The 21,696-nt window shown below is 35.5% G+C and overlaps 1 protein-coding gene across 2 annotated transcripts; it reads right to left on the bottom strand.

Annotated features, from left to right (window-relative positions):
• Positions 1-1,311: 1,311 nt before the first annotated feature.
• CPSF3 (cleavage and polyadenylation specific factor 3) lies at positions 1,312-21,677 on the bottom strand. 2 transcript variants are annotated; one of them, XM_062573016.1, is made up of 18 exons: positions 21,518-21,677; positions 21,009-21,072; positions 20,472-20,569; positions 19,426-19,554; positions 17,749-17,926; positions 16,163-16,252; positions 14,875-15,025; positions 12,874-13,049; positions 12,355-12,513; positions 11,396-11,542; positions 10,457-10,609; positions 9,515-9,623; positions 8,660-8,758; positions 7,384-7,478; positions 6,672-6,759; positions 3,277-3,346; positions 2,612-2,708; positions 1,312-1,507 (listed from the first exon to the last, which is right to left on the bottom strand). In XM_062573016.1, exons 1-18 carry the CDS (start codon positions 21,586-21,588, stop codon positions 1,406-1,408), a joined length of 2,076 nt encoding a protein of 691 aa, XP_062429000.1. In that variant the 5' UTR covers positions 21,589-21,677; the 3' UTR covers positions 1,312-1,405. The 2 variants fall into 2 exon arrangements, with proteins under 2 accessions (XP_062429000.1, XP_062429001.1); XM_062573017.1 differs by lacking the exons at positions 20,472-20,569; positions 21,009-21,072; positions 21,518-21,677 and having other exon boundaries at positions 17,749-17,798; positions 19,426-19,477.
• Positions 21,678-21,696: the final 19 nt, after the last annotated feature.

Here is a 21,696-nt window from a genome sequence, read left to right as displayed (position 1 = left end):
GGGAAAGATTAAACATGAAAAAAAACAGTTTGGGGGACCTACTCTCTTCTTACTTTTAGAAACAAGAAAACAGCATCACAGCATTTTACCTCAGAATGAGCTTCCCCTAGCTAGATAAACTGGGGTGCTCCCAGATAAATCAGCAGGACTTCAGCATATGTCCCGTCGTCTACAAAATGTACAACTATTCATGACATGAGCAGCAGCTACAGGGAACAGTTAACTTTCTTTACCACTTTGCAGCAAATGCAAAACAGTCAATATTGCAAGACAGGTTACACATAAAAAAAGCAAGTCTAGGTAACTGATTCACAGTGAATAAAAAACTGGTAAGATTAAAAGTTTTTTTTTCACAAATCAGATTGCATGAAAGGACTTAAAAGGAGATTATCTCTTCCAAAGAGAGATTTCTTTTTGAAATCTCTTTAAAAAGACTTAATCTTATTTAATTAGCCAATGGCTCATTCTGAGAAGAAAGCTGACACACACATGTATTGCACTAATACATTTTTTTTAATAAAGATCATATGCCAATTAAAAAAAATGAGAAAAAGAAGTTTGTTGGGTGTATGAGGCAAATACAGCTTCATGCTCTTTTGTGGGTTTTCACTCACTTTATGGGAGCATTTTTTCAGTGACTGACAATAACCTCTACTAACTCAGATTATCATATTTCTATTTGAAATTCTTTTCTAAATACTGCAGTTTCTGATATCCCATATCATTTTGTCCAGAAACACCATTTCACTAGAACAGGAGCAGATGCATGCTTACTGTCAAAGAATTACTGACATCTGCAGTTAAGGCTGCTACAGGCAAACTACTGATTTCTCTTGAAGCTTGTTTTGTTAATCTAGTACAGTCAATGACAATGACTCCATACATGGTTTTACAGCTCCAATTGAATTCAGCATCCACAGATTCCATTTTAAGTGTGTTCAAGCCCATTTGATTTCAAGCAGATAAAAGCATACAAGTTAAATGATTTCCTGACAAGAACAAAATTATATACAAATGTGACTCTTAACATATGCAAACCTAAGGCATCCAGTTCATCCTCTAACTGCTCATTAATCTTCAAAAATACAAGTTTCCCTGCAGTTAATTTAACTAAGTCTATCATTTGGACAGTAAATCAATCCACACAAGGTTAAGAACTTTTTTGTATTTGTTGTATGTGCACATAAAAAAAAGTATGCAACTCTTAACTTTATTATGATGTACGTGTACAAATATAGTTGCTGTAAGATTGTTCATCCATTATTTGAAATAATGCAGTAGTTTTACAATCAAAAAGTTGGTACATCTGACTTGCTGAGGAAAAGATTATTTTATTAAAAAATAGTCCAAGTAAATTGAACATTAAAAAAGAATTTTTGTGATGTATCCTAGATATCTACAGAGGTCAGTGTACTGGGCTGAGAGCATCATAGAGCCTCTGTGCAGCCAGTTCCACCATTTCCCGAAGGGATTCATCATCTTCACTTCCTGGCTCACATTCAACCGTCTGGGGGAAGAGAGGAAAAGTATGTTAGAACAACTGGCACTTCATATTACTTTAAAAACAATGTGAAGAATGCTAATAAGGGGAAAGCAAAATAGATAATCTGTGAGTAGCACTAAACATTTCTGTAGTTATCACACAAAGTGAAAAGAAAGTTATCTTAAATTTTCACCACAGATTTTTAGATAGTCCACCAACATGTAGAAGAAATTAGATTTACGCAAGTCTTGCCAAGAGACAACAAAATTAATACTGAATTTTACGTTTAATTACTTGTTCCAAAAATACTAAGTAAAACACATTACATTTGATTCAAAACAAAATGTATCAAATAAAAACACAAAGTTCAGTCCTTGGAGCTTTCATTTTATCTGTGAATTCATCTGCATTATATTAGGTTAATATTATAAAATGTGTGGATTCATCACAGAGATGCAGACATCTGTATTCAGGCAATCTCCACAGTGATGTTCCCACACCTGTAAGATAATACTTACCTCAGATGTAATTTTTTTTATCATAAAAGTAATTAAAAATGTCTTAGGCAAGTCTTAGAGAATGTCTTAGAAATATCTTGTCATAGAAAAAATAAAGATGGATACCAAAAATCCAAGTTCACTGACATTCACACCAATTCTAAGACTGCTCTATCTAAAAAGCAAAGGGCAGCAATTACATAATAATATTTTTCTTGACTCTGTGTACTTCCTAAGCTCAAAAACAGTATCTTTTCTTTTTCATTATTAACTTGTTACTGTTCTGACCAAGTAGCTTCTTGAAGATTCCAGGAAGATTTTGAGAAGAGCACATTTTAAATAGTCAGTAAACATATATTTACATAGTGTTCTCAGTGCTGTTTATGCATTGTTAAAACACAACCTAGTGTACACAAACATACAGACATCTGTGCTAAAACACATTAACTGTAAAAGCATTGTGTTAAGAATTAACACTTGGAAAAAATATTATCACACAAACTGCTTTGATACTAAGGATAAAAGCATTTCCCTAGTATACACAATATTCTAGGCAGCACTGTATATTAAACTTGAGACACATCTCTGCTCAAAATAATATAGATAAATCAAAGTTCTTTGCTGTACGTACGCGAGTGTCCAGTGAAATGTTTGCAGTCTTTCCATCTACTGTGACACATAGGACAGAACCATCTTTTGAACTTACACAGTCTTCCCCAAACATGTCCCTAAAACAAAAATCTGTAAGTAAAAACCATGGCCAAACAGCAGTCTTCTGTTTTTATTTCTATTAATTTTAGGCTTCCAAAGGCATTCTGTCAGTACAGTATCTCTTTTCAGATATTATTTAACTCACTCAAATTTAATTAACAAATACCAACCTATTTTATGAAAGTAAGTGTCACATAACAGTAAGGATTTTACTGAAATAAATCTTATCATAAATAAAGGGAAAGGCCCCTTTGACTTCAAAAGATAGAGTTCTTCCCAAATAGCAGAATATACACCAAAACAAGTTTTAAAACAGACATGATTCAAATTACGGTATTTTCATAAGCAATCATAGCACGGTTTGGGGAGACAAACAGTTCACAGCTCTGTTTCTGGGATAAATAACTGCCCTCTTGATTCAAAATTTTAATGGTAATAGGAATATTTTACTTATCCCTTCTTGGCCTTCACAGACTGATGTAAATTTGCATAGAGTACTTTAAATTTTAGTGTGCTAAAATTACTGTATTTACCTGATTAATAGTTACTGATCATTTTTATTTAGAGAAATATAAGTCAACTTACTGAAGCATGATCTCCATCCTCTTACTATACACATCCATATCTACTTTTTTGGAAATTTTATGTACCGCAGCTGGAAAAAAATCGTTTTATTTTCAGACTTTTGCTGGAGGGAAGATTAGTTAATTGATACAGTTTGGTTCCTAACTGATTTCTATGAAAAAAAAAATCTAAAAGCTATGTGAAATACAGGTATAAAATGTTTAAACTATTTATAAAGAGAATGTAACAAAAAAAAAAAAATGGAAAATTAAAAGAAGTCCTTACATTTCAAATTTGCGTTCCCTTTACTTACCATATTTTAAAATAGAAAACTTACTATGTTCAATCTTACTTATTTCTCTTTTTTATTGTTTATGCTTATTACTTCTCATATTTATTTTACTTAAAGTGAAAATAATCCATTTTCATCATTTGTTTATATTCCCTCCATTTTCTCTTGTTTATAGGCTAATACTGCATCATGGAGGCTGGGAGCATGCAGAGAACATGTAAGGTAAAACTGAACAACAAATGTGAATAGCAGTAATAGGCACAGACGTTCCTGGAATGTATTTCAACATACAGAGATTAAATTAAAACAATTATGCTCTTTTTAGCCTTGGTTTAGAAATCAATAGCTAGTTCTGAATTTAAAACAAGTAATTTGCTTTTGAATATAATAATCATTTAAATATTTGTCTTTAATGGCTTTAGAAGTCTGCAGGAAGAGCTAGTCATGAAAATCATTACTTTTTCCAGTTAAAATTATCCTGTTGACAGGTCTGCAACTAGAGTACTATTTTAAAAGAAGGTAGCTTTTTAAAAACTAGTTTTCAAGATTTCTAAGTCAGCTGAAAAAATCAGACTAAACTGAACACAATAGTAGTTAGAATTTATTAGAGATTCTTTGAAGAACTTCATGATTGCAAGAGACTGAGCAAGTACATCTTAAAAATTTAGCATCCCTTAGATAAGAAGCAGTAACTGAGTCTACTGAACAAAACAACTTTATACTGAAAATAGAGCAAGAGCAGGCACATGCTCAACTGAGCAACAACTTGAGATGTTTAAATTCAGTTACTCACGATCCCATGAACATACTCTGAAACATGAGTGCAAAAGCTATTTTGAATGTGTTTTTTATCCCAAATAAGGGGGGGGGGGAGGGTGTCAGAAGAAGCTGGAAATTTAGTTGACAGAATTTCCACCATGAAACAACATGAGAAATAATGCAAAAAGGCAAATAAAAATAGAAAGAGAAATTAACTGATGGGGAGGAAAGAGCTAGATATTGGTACTATGAACTTGTACAGATAAAATGGGAACCACCAAAATTCAAGCCAAGTCAAATATTACAATAATAATAAATCAGTAAAAAAAGAGTAAAAATCTTTTACAGCCATATAAATAGATAGAAGAAATGAAGATGTCAAAGTACCACCCAAAAATGAAATGTGTATTTTGGGTTACGTTCAGCAAAGCAGAACATGAGGGCAAGGCTAGAAGTGCTGATAAGAATCTGTATATTGAAAATTGTCACAACCAAGGTATGAAAATTACACTCCTATTTGCTTAGATGAGGAAAATGGATAACCTTAATCCCAAAACAGCAAAAGAACTGCTATGTGAAATTGTAACTCAAGAGCAAGAATTTTTAACAAATTTGTTGAGTCAAGTATGGACTAAGTAATGAAGGAACAGTAATTGCGATTTTATATGTAAGAGTGTGTGTGTGTGTATTTAAAAAGACACAAGGAGTAATTCAGAGAAAATAAACACCTGTTTGTCCATATAGTTCTAACGCCTTCCATGTTGGTGGTTTGGAAACAAAACTTTATTAGAAGTGGAATAAAAAGCCACATGGATTCACAGGAGAGATCAAGCTAGACTCTCCTCATTATCAGCCTTTTTTAGCAACTTAAAATAATCAAATTATTTTAAGGAAACATTGCAGACCTAGACTTTTGGCCTTCAGTAGAGGATCTGATATAGAATGACACGAAAAATTTTAGGTAAGATGAGAAGATGTGGTTTTGTATAGAATTTTAAGACCAGAACTAGACAAAAGGAAGATCATCACAGACTGGTTTGACAGGGAAATCAAGGGCTGAAGGGATGATATGAATGGCACAGGATCTGAAACTATTTTTCAGGCTTGTGGGTTCAAGTGCACACCTCATCTGAGTATTGGGTTCAGATCCGATGGACTCCCTCACCTCCACCCCAGTGCTCCAGGTTCCACATGAGGAAAACCAGGCACTAGGGTCAGAAGGGAGCCACAACACGTGCCACCGGTGCCCTGGCTAGAGTCAGAGAGCATGGCTGCCTGGCAATACAGATGCATCCCATGAGTTTTAAGATGTGACCTGGGGATTAATCTAATTTAGTATGATCATGATTCATACTGCCCTTTTGCCATAAAAATAAATAGTATGATTACTCTTATGTAACACTCCGGGAATAGAATTTTGGGTTTGACTTGCCTGACCACATCCAAATCGAAGACAAATAATGCTCTACGGTGCATGCCTAAATGCTGCTAATTTCACTAGATAAACGCAAGGGTAAATGAAGGCAGAATTTAACAAAGATTTTGGCAGGTAAAATAATCATGTATATTCCTAGTATAAATGCATGTAGTGGTGAAAAAGTGATTCAAAACCCTACAAAATAAAATTTAATTTAATCCATTTATCAAAAAAATCTGCACTACTGTGCTGCCAACATTTATTTTCAGTGTCACAGAAGAGATGCCAACCCAATATTCAATATTTGTTCTGGATTCTAAGCATAGTAAAATATATACTCAAAACAATAGTAGAACAAATAACAATATAAATCATCATCATTAGTAATCCTGATAAAATTGCTGTGGTACCTGGACAGCAATGCCAAATCCAGTATCTGATAATGCTATCCATACTCAATAACACTCCTTGTTCACAGGGTCTGCCTAAGTGTAACTGTGAAATCAGTCAGACTTTTTACAGCATTACCTACTTCTTTCTGTCATACAGTCACAGGAATATCATTCATGAACACTAATCATAATTTTGAAATGGGAGATTAAACTGTTTAGATGAGGCATGATAAATTCATTACCTAAGTTAAATATTATTCCCTTTAGATTTTTGTATATAAACTATTTCACGTATTTTATAATAAGGTTGTATTTCTACAGTCAGCCATAAGTTAATATATATGAAAAAGTTACAGTAAGTGTGTTATAAATAACAAAAATCAAGTTGCATTCCTGTTTCTAAGTAGCAAATTCTATGTTGATCTTATTCACTAAGAAGTTTTGCAAAACAGGAAACACAAAAATGCAAAATCTGTTGCAAGGTAATATTTCCTTTAAGCTCTGTATCAAAAATTAAGAAGGAATGCCTTAGTTAAATAAGCATAACACTTACTACCTTTTTGTATTTTTGGATTTGATTGAACTTCCAGTATCACTGTTGTCACGGTGTCTGCATACATATCATTAGCAGGATTTGCCACCCACTGGAAGAAAAAAAAAAAAAAAAAAAAAAAAAGTAATTTGGGCCCATAATTGGGCTAAATGAATAATGCCACTTAAAAGCAGCATAACATGCATGGAATTCTCTTCATTTTTTCTCCCCTTCTGAATTCTAACTTCAAATGACTGCCATACATTTTACACTAAATAATTTTTAAACTACTTATAACTTAGTATATTCCTGTCACTTCTCATAAAAAATTTGTTGTTATTAAAACGTTTCATAACGGATTTAAGAAATAATTACTAACTACTACAACTATTTAGATGGTGGAAGGAACATTTTGACTAAATTTCCAATTACTATTTGCCAAAGAAAAAAACCAGCATTGAATCTATCAATTAGTCTGACTTGCTATCGTCAAGTATCAGCATGAAATTGCTCAAAACATGACTATGATTATAGTGAGGAATTCATACATCAGTGAAACAACATGCATCGACATAAGACGATAGCTCAAGGGAAAATTTGTTACAGCTTTCATTCTACTCATTATCCAACATGTAAGTATTTAATAATAATTCCAACATGTAACTTGCCATGAACCTATAAAATGCTATTTTGCAGAAATTGGAGAGTGGAACAGTGCCCCCCTAAAAACACCTACCTCAAGCACTACCATGCCTGGTTCCTGGATCACGGTAATATTTTTGAAAACCTTCAAGGCTGGTTTTTGTTGGATTTCTACTTCTTCTACATCACCTAAAAGGTGGCAAAAAAACAGTTAGCAAAATTGTACTGAAAATGAGAGTACCTTTATCTGCATGAGAATGCAGCTCATTTTAAGGAAACAGAGAATTACTTCTTATTATCATGACTACTGACAGCAGCTCACAATCCATTTCTAAGACAGCAGTGTATATTCCCTTTCCTTACCTGATATTACTGCTTTCTTTGTTTAGGTTTATTTGTTTGTTTAATATGTAATTTTGGCCATTTTACTTGTTTTGGGTTCTCATAGTTTAATAGCTTACAGTGCTCAGGTTAGTATACCAGTGGAAAAGAAAACAGACATGAAATTTAGTGCTCCATTTGCAGAATTAAGCAGGTCCTCCATTATCCCTAGAGGATAACCCATTGTTTACTTTACATAAGCACAGAATGTAAAACAAAAGTATTTGTGTGCTAGGTAGCATTCAGAATATGAGACCTGAGCACTAGCTGAATATCACTGTTCTACTCACTAGTGATATGAATTAGATTCTGATATTAAAGAAGGAAATAAATAAAAAAAAATCCTGAGTTTTAAATCTGGAAAGGGATCCTGCAAAGCGTGCATGCCTTTAAATGAACCAAGACACGAGTTGCATGTATTCTGCAAGAAAGTTAGATAGAGACATTGGGGATTGTTCTAGTGGCAGATTTAAATGACATCTGTCTCAGGGAAGAAAAAACAAGAAAAAAAAAAAAAAAAAAAAAAAAAAAGAACAAAACCACCACCACCAACAGGAAAGCTACATTCTTGCCACCTGGGTAGCCACAGAACAGGCTGCCTGTTACGAAGAAGGACAGAGCTTTTGTCCTTGTTTTGTAAGCTGGATGGAACTAACTATTCTATCTTAGGGCTGGAGATAAGAGATAAATCAATAATGCATCAGAGTGGCTACAGCAGTCACTTTGGGGGCTGAAACTCTGCACTTCCATATGCTCATGATTTTATATTACAGCTACAGTAGAATCCCACAGAAACAATGAGTCATACTCATGAACTCCATCTAGCAGAAGCTGCATAATTTAATAAATGTTGCAAAATATGAAACAAATTACAGTTCTTTGGTTACTGGCAAAGCAAAGCAGTTTCCTCTCAGAAGTTCCCAGAAGACTGTGAGTTGTTTTAAAAGTTAATTGCTATAAATCATGAACATTTATTTCCAAATACACACCAGTAAGTTTTTGTAGCTGATAATAAAGCAGATTGAAAGGACCAGTATATGGAATGGCTTGCGTCTGTGTTACAGTGCTCATCGCCAAGTCTGTGTAATCTGTAAATAATTTTAAAAAGCATTAAAAATATTCCTATAACCTTACTTCCTAAAGAAAAAAAAAGTTACTACAGAGAAATAATGGCACTAATACATTTAAGACAAAAGGTTGAAAAAGACATTTAAGCGTAAGGAGGGTTACTGTCTTTTCTAAGATAAATAATGTATTTGCAGTTAAGATGCCCATGAGAGTTTGTATTTTATCATAAGCATTAGAGACAAGCAATCAATCAGAAGAGCATATTTTTTTTCCGCAAACTCTTCTCACCTTACCATCCCATTTAATTATTTAGTTTCCTGTATTGTGAGAATAAATCATTTTATATAGTAATAAATAGCATAAGAGTAGTATATATTTTCACTGCACTGCACCCTTTTTACAGTAAAAACTGATGACATTTTAGAAACTGGCAGGACAAGTGGTCAGTGCCCTCTTCTGTTCTCACTAGCATGCTTTATACATATTCATGCACAGGAAGAATTTTTAGGTAATCAGAAGGAGAATGCAATTCTACTCCTTTTCTTTCAGAGGAAAAAATAGAAAACATTTTAAACTTCAACAAAAAATGAATCAAGTATCTTGCCTCTTACTTCAACACTTGACAACTTTAGTTTTATTTTGGTACAGTTTTGCCTAAGAGGCTCACTAATTACTTGACAAAATTACCGAACTCCCTCATCTGGAATTGTTTAATGGCAAAAGAAGGATACAATAAATTTCAGTTACCTACTGTGCATATTAATATCTTTACTTACTGGAGAGGTCACAAGGAGAAAGAATATGATAGTTAAAATTTCTTTTAACCAGGATTCCAGAAATTCTCTGTCCTTGCTCTGGCTTCTTATCTGCTAAAGATCCCATCACCTGAAAATAAAAACATATAATGCAACAAGGCAATCTGAAGTTTTTGTACCTTGCAATTCAGTCTGGAGATGAAATACAGACTTTGCTGAAAGAACAAACAAAAAATTACTCTGAAAATAAAGGAAACAGAGAGTAACCCTGAACAGAAAGTGTTTTGAGATGTAGCAAAAAAAGACTGAAAGAGTTAACATGTAAAAAGCCAATGCAGTTTTTGCATCAATGGCTGCCACAGAAAGCGTATGTACAGACTACATTTTCACATAATTTGGGAAGAAATTTCACTCTAATCCTGCTTTTCATACCGCTAGGAAAGACTTGGATTTTTTTCACCTTGAGGGTAAATGTCACAGAGGAGCATGTTGCTCAGAGAGGTTGTGGAGTCTTTATCCTTGGGCAAATTAAAACCTGGAGGCCTCAAGAAACCTGCTCTAGTTGGCCCTGCTCTGAGCAGAAGTTAGACCAAATGCAGTCCCAAGGTCCTCTCTACCAGAAATTATTCTATGATCCTGTATTACTGTAGAAGCTGAACAGATGAACTGTAAATTTCTCTGTGAATTTTATTTTAAAGGGAGAGTAAATATATAATTAGAGCAGGTGTATTACTGCAGTAATGTAGTACTATTTCATCAACTTTTTCAGGGATATAATAGCTAACCTAAAGTTCTAATTCAAACTGAATCAGTTTGAATCAAAGTCATAATATACAGCTCACAAACAGAAAACATCTGAATCTAATCTGAAACCAGTTAAAAAGAGAAACTTGGAAGAAAACATACAGTCTTTATCACAGAGAAAAATAATGTGGTACAGACAACAAAGTGTTAATTTTATACCTTAGCAAGTTTTTCTCCTCTGAAGTTCAATGTCACAGCTTCAGTATTCCTAGGATTATGAACTTCTATATGAACTTCATCATTATCCTCATATTCTCTTATCAATGCTGCTTTCAACCTGGCCATTTCATTCTGCTCTCCATGAACTAAAATCTGTAGGAAAGGTGGTTTTCCTCTTAATGTAAGGTACTTTTTCAAAACAGAGCTGTCAACAAATTATCCAAGAAAATTGCCTTCCTGACATCATCTTTACAAAAACATGTATTTCATAAGGTCACAACATATGAAACATTAGCTCAACTATACTATATACAGTTCTGTTTGCCTTTTGTATCCTATGCAATATTCAAAGACTTAGATACCATGACACTGAGTTTTAGTAGATAGTACATGTAAATAAGCAGAATGTGTTATATAGATTTCAATTCACTTTTAATGCATGAACAAATTGTTATATTATGAAATGAAAACACAAATTTAAGCTCAACTATAAAAGTTTTTTTTATTTGCATGTAGATATATCTGTTCATCTATATAAAAAACTAAATGCATAATTCAAGAAGTATACTTATTAAGCTCTCAAGTTTCTTTATCAAGTTAAATCCTCTTTTCTTCTGCTACAATTTGTTTGCACACTCATTCTCCTCCAGTCCCAGTAAGTTTCGAATCCTAGTTCTCACTTTGAAATTCTGGTCCTTTACTGCTCCCAGATACCCTTTACTCATCCCCAGCTATCCTACATGCAGAAAGCAAGAAGAGCAAGTTCATCTTTACTTTGCTAAGACAACAATCTGAAAAGAGTTACAACCTCCACCTTTTATTTTTCAAAGCGTAGGGAAGCTGCCTACTGCTAAACACCAATACTTGCCTTGACAACTCAAAGCTGTGAACTGGGTTGATGAATCCCACCCTTGAGAAATGAGTAGCATGTATACTAACCACATGTGGAGGTTTCAGGGCCCGGATAAATTCACTAGTTTGTTGATAATCTGTGTGAGCAGAGAAAGAAATGTAGTCTACAGACATCTTCAGTGGGAGTTTTTGCCCTGACATAGTTGTGATTTCTTCAGGTTCAGACATGATGTGCTAGAAGAAAAAGCACTTTAAATATAAAGATTTAAAAGCCTCCTACAGACATAATACAACTAATGCTTTACATTAAAAAAAGAAGAAAAAAATACTATTAAGAGCTTAGTAATGAAAAAATTGAAAAAAACAAAACAAAAAGGCAAGACCCAGCTCCCACAAACACACACCCATGAATGAGAACAAACATATACATTTCATCTTTTGCATCCCCAGCAGAGCTGGCATTTCATTCTTTTTACACATAACGTCTTTCTCCAAGTTGCACTGAAACTGTAACAAGTGCGTGATTTGTGTCTCTAAAAGCAAAAACTAAACGTTGTGGTTGCCCTTAAGCTGCGGAAATGCATAAAGGTGTTCATTCTCTACAACCTGACAGTGGCACAATATGTGCAAGGCAGTCTGATCTCTGACATGTCAGCAGTGTTAGATTTAACACTGACTCCTTTAAAACTAGGGTCAGGACTCCCTGCCCAAAGAGTTTGATAATGGCAGGAGTACAAAGATGAATAAAAATATCAACCACTCCTCCTTGAGGCAAAGTAACTGCTCCTAGAAAAGATCATTCCATCATTCTGCATACCATTACTGCAAACAGTCATATGCAAGTTCTTTTTTTTTTTTTTTTTTTTTTTTTTTTTTTAATTCATTTAGCATTAGCCAAATACACCGGGTACCTAACTCTGCCTACCTATCAGCAATCTTCTTGTCTAGCAAGCTGAAACCAAGGCACTTGCTACTGGCCAATTCTTTTTAATGCAAAGTCGTGCATGTGTTGCATTAAAGAACACTGTGGTGCATTAACAACTCACCTTTGCAAGCGTTCCTTCAACACAGTACCCTGCAATAATTACTCCATTTCTCTTGTCTGTGCACCAGCTCTCAAACAACTCTCTGGATAAACCACTCTGCATCATACCTGGGGAAGCCATCACAACACTTGGGCCAATATCATCAAAGTGATCCATACTCTAAGGGGACAAATGGCAAGAGTACCAGTTACTATAGCTCACTTCAATGAAGGACAGCCTAGTCACACCCCTGAACAGGATATAAGCGTAGCCTTACGTTCACAGCTTATACGCCGTCCTCATAAAAACAGCCTTTTCTAGGAAAGCTCTTCCTACTTGTGCCCATAAGGGGCAGTCCATAAATTTAAGGATCTCTAGTGGAAGAAATGTTGGGGCATAAGCTCTTTTCAACCAGCTCTCTAAATACTGGCAGACGTTATATCTAAACTGTTAGAATAACAGAAATTCAAAAATATTCAGACAGATAAAAACTATTCTATCATTCTTCCTCTAATGTAAAACAACTTTTCTCAAGCTTACCTTCAGATTACTGATGTGCTTGAAAACAAACGGATTGTTGATGTTTATTTGCTTGCGGATTTTGTCGTTCATGGCATTGACATATGTCTGATAAACTGCCATGCATTTCTTTGCCAAAGAGGACGCATAGTATATAGGAATATCATGGAGTTCAGGATGATTCTGCCAGTATTCATCTAAAAAAAAAAATATAATAAATACAGCATTATCTCCAAAATGTCAATTTTTTTTGTAAAACAAATTCATCAATTTTTCTATTGCTCTTATTACAGAAAATCAAAACCATGGCTTTTTATCTGCCCTACCAAAGATGACAAATATCAGCTGAAAAGGCATACAGCTAATCAAAAGAAAAAAACAAGATGAACCTCAGCTGTTTTTCGCAGCTCAGAGCAAACAATCACCAAGGAATAAGTATGCATGGTATAAGCATGGTATACAAAGTATAAGTATGCATGCTACTAGATGACAATAAATCTACATTTATTACAATAAAAGTTTTGCAATACCACTGCAAGAAGGCTTACATGTTTTTGTCAAATATTAATTATACAGCTTACAGCTAGGAACATCTGTACATAGATATTTTAGTGAGAATTCACTATATCAAAGTTGTTCGGAATAGATCTGTAGAGTTTAACGCACAAAGCTTTGCTTCTTGTATAACACAAACAGTTGCATTTTACAAGCTTAGCTGAAACAAAAAATGGAGAAAAGCCCCCCCTACTAGCCACAACTTCTTTCACCACTGATGACAGCAGCTATGTCCTTTATTAAACACAAAGAAGAGTTCTGAATGCAGCTATACAAACGTAACTTATTCCTTGTCCCACATGGATACAGCTCTGTCAGCATAAAGCACATTTATATTACGTATTTGAGGAACAATCATCAAAGGAGAGTGTTATGTTCTTGTGGCTATATTTGTATGTTTATATGATATGGCTTTGATCTGCAGATAAAGCTTTTCAGAATATATCAGAGAAGCTCACTGTCATGAGTATCCTAATAAGCCCAAATATAAGATGGAAAGCATCAACGAAAGGCAAGCAGTAGCAGGACTTAAAATAACATTAAAAGATAGCACTCATCATAATAATTTTCTGTATCACAATACTTTCTTTTTCGTTGGGCACTTATGGAAGGAAGAAAAAGAAGCACAGAAGCCTGCGGGGTTCAGTTGTGTAGATGTATGATGCAATTGCATTTTCTACCCAATTAAGCAACCAATTATGTTTCTAGCTTTAGCAGATGTATTTTCAAGCCTCTCTGTATGAAGTCAGTTCATCTACACATAGGGAAAAAAGATTGATGAATTACAGACTAATGTCTGCATGAGATTTAAAATGTTCACTTTTTAACATCCTCTATCAAAACCAAACTTGATCAATGACAATATGATGTAAATAATTCTACTATACAATACTGAATACTACCCTACATATAGATCCAAAGTTCTTACTAACATTTTCCCTTATCATGTTTACTTCAGAAATACTGGAAGTGTTCATTATGGTCTTCCAAACTTTCCCTAAGAAGACTTCTTCATATAGACTTGTGAATTAAATGGAAAAGGTACTGAAACGTTTGAACAAAACATACCCTTTTCTGGCAAAATAGTTTTAAAAGTTCATATTTTAATAACTTACTTTTCAGTCTGTAGTAATACTCTCTATTTGCTGAAATTCCTATTCAGCAAGGTTTAGAACTCAAGCAATTACCCTGCAATTAAAAACCATTCCCTTCCCTTTCTAGGTCTCTTCTACCTCATAAAGCAGAACGGTCTTTCTCATATGTACACTTTGAAAAAGACCATGCGTTTTATTTATTTATTTTTTTTAACATCTGGACAAACAATATTACATATTCTCAGGTAATCAACAAGCTGGAAAAATAGCTAAAGAATTGTTTTAAAATTTTTTCACCTAAAGACTGCTCATGAAAACATTCTCATTTAACTTTACATACCTTTTATAAAAGAGGAACTGGGAAGATACATACCTAAAATTAAAAGCAGTTCTTGAGCTCGACCTAAGGCAAACACAGGAATAAGACCTCTACCTCCTCTATTTACAATGTCATGAACGGTATTACAGAATCTTGCCTCTCGCTCTTCCCTTTTTTCATGAATGTGAGTACCATAGGTGGATTCCTATGTATAGGGAAAATTAGTATTAAAAGTAGTGACAGAGACTAATTCCTAATCTCCTCCTCCAAATTTGGTGAGAAAACGCAGACCAATATATTGTTACTATCATACAGAAACGTAACTTCTATTTTACAATTAAGGGTGTCTGCTTATATGCCATTACATTGTACACATGAAGTTTTCAGGGTGACAAAAGGAGCAGGGACGCAACCCTCAAAATCCTGTAACCGCCTGTACCAGGACATATGACCAACATTTTCCTTTCCACATGCCCCTCCCAGCAAATTAGAGAGACAGATCCTGTCAGCAAGAAGGGTAGACTCGCTAATTTTGATTTTTTTTCTTTTTTTTTTAAGAGGCTTCAATTTTAACATGCTTATTTTCCTAACTGGAAATGCTCCCGCTGTTTGGCTGAATGGCTTACCACTTTAACATGGTTCACTCATGGTATGTGTACCACAGTTCAAAAACACCTAGTCTGAAGATAAAGGAATTACACAAAATGTAATATTTTGAAGTGATCTAAAATGAAATAATTATCCGCTACAGAAAGCATTTAGAAGGGTCATAATAAAGAAATGATATAATTTTAAGCATTGCTCTAAAATTTCCCATTATTCATTTCCAAATAAAACAGGTTCTTTTAAAATTTCCACTAAACTCTTAATTTTCCAAACATGGATTCAGTATAAAACAATTTCTACCAGAAAACAAAAGAAAAAGATTTGGAATAGCTCTTATATCTTCACCAACAGAAAATTCTCAGCAAACATATTTGAAAGTAGGTTAAGATCTATTAAAGAAAGGTATCTGGCTACAGTGAGGCTCATACACTAAACCTAGTTAATGCTAGTGGAAACCAGGTAAATGCCCAATCTTGAAACGGTCTGTCTGGAGGTTTGAGAAATTTCATCACAAGTATTATAAATGACAATTATGTTTTAAAAAAAATTTAATACAATGAAAAGAACTGTTAGAGTGTTCTGAACACCTGTGCTATCCAAGTGTTTGGATATGCAAAACATTGCATGTTACCGTTAAACCTCCACTAGCCTTCTCATTGCATTTTAGCTCTAATTAAAGTAGTATTTCTATGCATACCTAATTACTGTTTTAAAGAAACAATTTTGTAAAACTTACAATTATCAGAATATCAGGCTTAATATTGGGAATTTCAGCTGCCATCAGATGCCTGTCTTCCTGTCTCGAGAAATCACCTGTGTATAAAAGCTGTTTGAGAGAAAGAGAAGCAGTTACTCTGATTACAAGTAATCAAGTCAGCAGTCTTTAAAAAGGAATGTAGGAATGATATTTTTCTTAGCAAAGATAACTTCAAGGAATTTATAATAAAAAGTGTACTTCAACTAAATACTCTTCTGATGTGCATAGCGCTTACAATACTAGTTCATCAATACCACTGTACACAAAAGCACAAAGTAGATAAGAGTTTGCCTATCAGAATGCAAACATAATGAATAATCCAATAAAACTATTTTTAAAAAATTCTTTTAAGATTTTCTGATATACCCCTCCCCCTTGCCAAAATCCTGTAATCTAACAGATTTTCCAAACAGCACAATAATGTTCCCTTTATATCAGGAAAACCAAATGCATTGATTTTACTCCTATCAGTATTTTTTTTTCATGGGTTCTAAACTGCAGGGTCGAAGGCAGTTCTCTGAGCCATAAATGGTAGTTTCAGAACTAAACATGTTTTACTCAACCCTCGTTCTGTTGATGAAAACACAAACAACAAAACACGTGGTCAGCAGCAGATAGTAAGTGGTCTACAGTTGAGTCACTGTCTCATTCCTCATCTGCTTCACAGGAGGGCAAAGAAAATAATAGACATTAAAACCTAATCCTTTGGGGTTACGCATAATAATAGGGAAACTTCTTTTTCCATCAAGTCTTGATTAGCAAGGATAGTAGTAAGATGCCTGTACTTTATTTTAATCACTGTAAATGCAGATATACTCCTATGCTTTTTTACACTTTTTTACGCTTACTAAGTCTGGAATCTCAATCATTATATGCAGTGGACAAAGTCCGCTAAACAGCAAGCCTCAGGACGACCACCTCACTTCCCTCTTCAAGGCGGTATGAAACATTTCCTTGGGTGGAGGGAAGAAATGGTGATTTTCCTGCTAATGCACTGAACCCAGCTGAGACTGTGTTCAATATCTGACTTTGGCACAGCACTGTCTGTGGTTATCTGATGACTTATTTCATCTCTCTGTGCCTAAAATTAGCATTATTTCTGTTTCTTTAGGTACTTTAGCATGATGGTGTTATGAGAAAAACGTAACTCTCATACTCTGTTGAATCGCATTTAAGTATCCAGACAGGCAGATGTAGCAAAGCAGAATTAGAAAACCAAACAATTGCTCATGTATTTTGCTAAAATGTAGCCTCAGTAAGGCTGCCTCAACTATCAGCTACCTCTGAGCACACCAGCAAGGCAGACAAATGTTAACCAATTCAAAGTCTGAATCATATCTCACTTCCATAAAATCCAGATATGCTACCTGGTTCAATACATAAATGTTACTTGTCCATTCTAATCAATCTCAAAATACACACTCTCAGACAAGGCCTCCCTTCTGTGTGCCCAAGTATTTGACAGTTCCGATCACAGTGGTGGGCCTTAAAAGCTAGTAATAAATAATTAGTGACTATGTTAGAATTCGGGCTTGATTTCAACTGTATATCAAAAAAGAAAGTACCTTCACGCCAGCTATTTCAATCATAAACATGGCAGCTCCCAGAACATGGCCTGCATGGTAACACCAGAATTTAATCCCTGCCACCTCTTTCACTTCATGGAAGTTGATAGTTTCAATCTTGTCCATGCTTTCTTCCAGGTCCGTTTCTGTATACAGCATGTCATCCGCTGATATATTACTAGATATAAATGAAATGGTTAAATATCAGCTAATTTTACCAGCTAAGACAAATACTGGGGAAAAAAAGTGTCCAGATATATTCTTCCCCACTGAGAATAAGACTCTCATTCAGAAATGTTAAGTTGCTCATATCAGAAGCCAAGTCCAGCAATTCTAATGTAGTTCCCCTAAGCAAAGTTAAAAGGTCTTTCTTTTGAAAGGCCATACTGCAATAGTCTTTAAAATTCAGGATCTGCTCTGTATTTTTCTAACAAATAGAAGCATTAATGGATTCCCAGGCCAGGATAGAGGTCTTTGGGGTGCATTTTTCAAGAAGAGAAGTATGATCAACAGCTGCTCTTACACGTAGGTTGTAACAGTGCCAACACTGTTGTTGGACGACGAACAAAAAAAAGAGGGCAGGGGAAAAGAGACACTTTTTCACTATTCCCATTGGCCTAGAACAAACAAACTGAAAGAGGACTGACTGTTCATCAGGTCTCTGGCTCAAACTGGAATCTGCTGAATTAAGGTAGGTTCAGGGCAGTAGCCTTGCTCAAGACAAGTATCAGAAGGAAAAAATGATAAGTAACAGAGCACTCTTTGTGCCCTTGCCTACATAATCTTTAATTTGACCTTGTCCTTAAGAGTGAGTTGTATCTTTAGTGGCTTAAGACGTACTACTTCTGTGAAGCTTACGAAAAAAGAATAAATGTTAAGAAGTGTAAGAGCAAAAAGAGTGTCCCAAGAAAGGCAGAAGGGGAAAATAAAAAAAGAAAAAAGAAATACACAATTAAATAAAAGGTCCACGAAGGGAAATGCAAAGAATGAGAGGAAACAAAGACATATTTTTTCACAGATAGGAAATAATTTTAGAGAGACAGTAAATCCATGAGACAGAAGGAGGTCTTGTTGCTCCTAATCTTGTTCTAATCTTGCTACTTGCAGCAACATCCAGTTCATCCAGTCACCTTCAGCTGCTTTGTCTTAAGCTAACTCTAGCAGCAAGTAACGAACGCCAGAGCTTGTTAGGCTGATATATGATCATCTCAGGTAAGAGGCTGCACAAGGCCACTTTTGCAAGAAACTTCTCTATACACTAACTAAATTTTTTCTTCTATATACAGTAACTTTTCTATATAAACTATATATCTCTCTCTATATATATACACTATATACAAAGCACACCATATTTAGCATAAGGCCCCAAAATATTTGATAATGCCATTATATTTCATAATACTAGTTAATTACTGTATGACCATCAGAGAGCAAACATCGCCTGGAGAGAACAGTAACATGCAAGTCTTATTACTACTACACTCACCTTACTAAGTGAAACATCTTTGAAGAAGAAAGGATAATGAAAAGAAAACTGTATTTTTAAGCCAAGAATGATCCTTTAAAGACATCCGAAAAGCCTCCCAAATCACCAATACATGGCACTGAATAGCTTTTCCTATTGGATATATGGGGCAATTAATGCAGGAGTTAAAGACAACAAATGGGCCCACTTACCTGACTTTGACATAGTCTGAAAGAAGCCATCTGTAAATAGCTTTTGTGGCATGTGTCATGAATGTTCTTCCTTTAAAACTTGTTTTCTGCAAAAACCATGGTAAAGCCCCACAATGATCTAAATGGAAACTTAAAATAGACATATGAATCCAATTAATACATTAACATCACACAACACAGTGTCTATAATTTACTACTGTATTGAATTAACATAGCACCATAAAAATCCAGAAAGAGATTTTTTAACCTCATTGTTACCTATGCTGGTCTAGATCTTGTACATTAGTGACCAGAAATAAAACAGAGAAAAGGTAAGAGTAGTGCAGGAAATTGTCCATGAATTGCAAAGATGTTACCCCTACAGTCTCAAAATTACATTTTTTGTAATTTACATAAAAGTTGAGAGAGAAGAAAAATAAGGGGAACGAGGAACACAGTAAATTTCTGAGAAGACAGAAGAAAGCTAATGAAGCTGATCCTAAATTTGCATGTTGAATACCATGGACTAAAACATGAACTACTAAAACGATTTTATTTGGTCTTACTTTTGACTTCAACTATCTTAATGAAGTATTTTTCAGATATAGGAGGAACACGTACATTTCACCAGATCGCAGTATTTTCAGAGAACTGCTTATGACTAGCTAAGGCATGTACAACTGACTCTCCTCTCAGCTGATACGCCACATTTAAGCCTGATCCAAAACTGACCTAAGTCTATAAGAACTTTTTCATTCATAGCCCAATAAAGCTAAAAATGCAACTAATACTTTTCAACAGTCTTTATGTAGAAAAACACATTCCAGAAGCTGTCACATGGCATTAAAACAGATTAGGATATATGAAAGTCAGAAGTCACACTGAGCTAAGAGAGCTGTTCAGTGTCTAAGTGAAAAAACGAAAAGGAGGTAGCAACTACTGATCTAAATATTTTGCCATGCCATTAACATCTAGATAACACCTATTTTCAACCCGTCTTTAATAAATTAGAGGTGAATACTGCTCAAGGCAATCGTAGTGCATTTGTTCTTCTAGATACCACTTACTGACTAATGAGGAGGAGATCAATCTCAGCAGGATCTATCAAATCAATGTATGGAAGAGCATCCATTCCTTCCAGTCCAGGGTGGATCCCACAATCAAGCTGAAAAATGAAAGACAATTAAAGCTTCTAATAAGATCCATTAAAAAAAAAAAAACTCTTATATTTTAGCACCAGATTTCACAATTAATATGTCTGTCTAGATGACTTAGCTCCATTGGGAAACTGAATAATACCTTTTAAAAACCCATTTTCAGATTCCAGTCTTTATTTACAGCTTTGTACGTATGCAAGCCTTCATTCACAGTTCAACACTATGCAAGTGTATAAGAACCAGTATGTATGATACTTCAGTTCTCAGATGAGAAAACAGCCGAAAAAGTGAAGGAGAACAAATACATGTTTATCCATATCCGTAAGTAAAGACTGGGATTAGGTTCCACCAAAACCGGATTTTAGAATCCACACTTAGACACGTCTTCTGTTTTGGGATCTGGATTTACTTTACATGAACATACAAATGCATTCATACTGTAATTACCATTATTTTTCTTCCTTTAAACTCCAGAATAATGCATGATCTTCCTACTTCTTGGCCAGCACCTCTGCAAAAAGAGCTCAAAGTCATCAAAACAAAAACAGCACGCGCCCTATGGATTGATCTGAACGTTACACGCCTTTACTGGGATTATTTTTCCGTGTAAACATAAGCGATTGCGCAGCACTCTTCAGCTCAGTTATTTATAGTGACTGAACGCTACATTTACTGCGATGCAAACGAGGTTCTACCCAATCCCGCGAGGAAAAGGACTCCAGTGTTAGAAGATGATTTTTGCCTCGCTTCTGTTGCACGCTTCCACACTGCACTTCCAGACCGCGCGCGGGGAAGACGCGGTTCCTCACGCCCTCGCCGGGGCGACCCCCGCGCCGGGAGCCCCGCGCCGAGCGCCGCCGCCTGCGCCGCGGCTCCCCCGGGCCCGGCCCCCCGCGGAGGCCGCGGCTCGCCCCGCGCAGCCCCCCGCCCGTCCCCGCCGGCGCCAGGGCGCTCACAGCGGCCGGATGAGCAGCTGATCGCTCTCCTCCGCCGGGATCAGCGCCTCGGCCTTCCGCTTCGCCGACATGGTGGAACCGAGCGCGGCGGCGGCGGCGCCCGGCAAATGTCCCTCGCCGGCGCCCGTCCGCCCCGCGGCCGCACTTCCGCTTGGGGGGCGGGCACTTCCTGCCCCCTC

This window comes from Rhea pennata, chromosome 3 (genome assembly GCF_028389875.1).
Source record: "Rhea pennata isolate bPtePen1 chromosome 3, bPtePen1.pri, whole genome shotgun sequence".
NCBI lineage: Eukaryota > Metazoa > Chordata > Aves > Rheiformes > Rheidae > Rhea > Rhea pennata.
The sequence above is the reverse complement of the archived record's forward strand: the minus strand, read 5'-3'. Positions and strand labels throughout refer to the sequence as shown.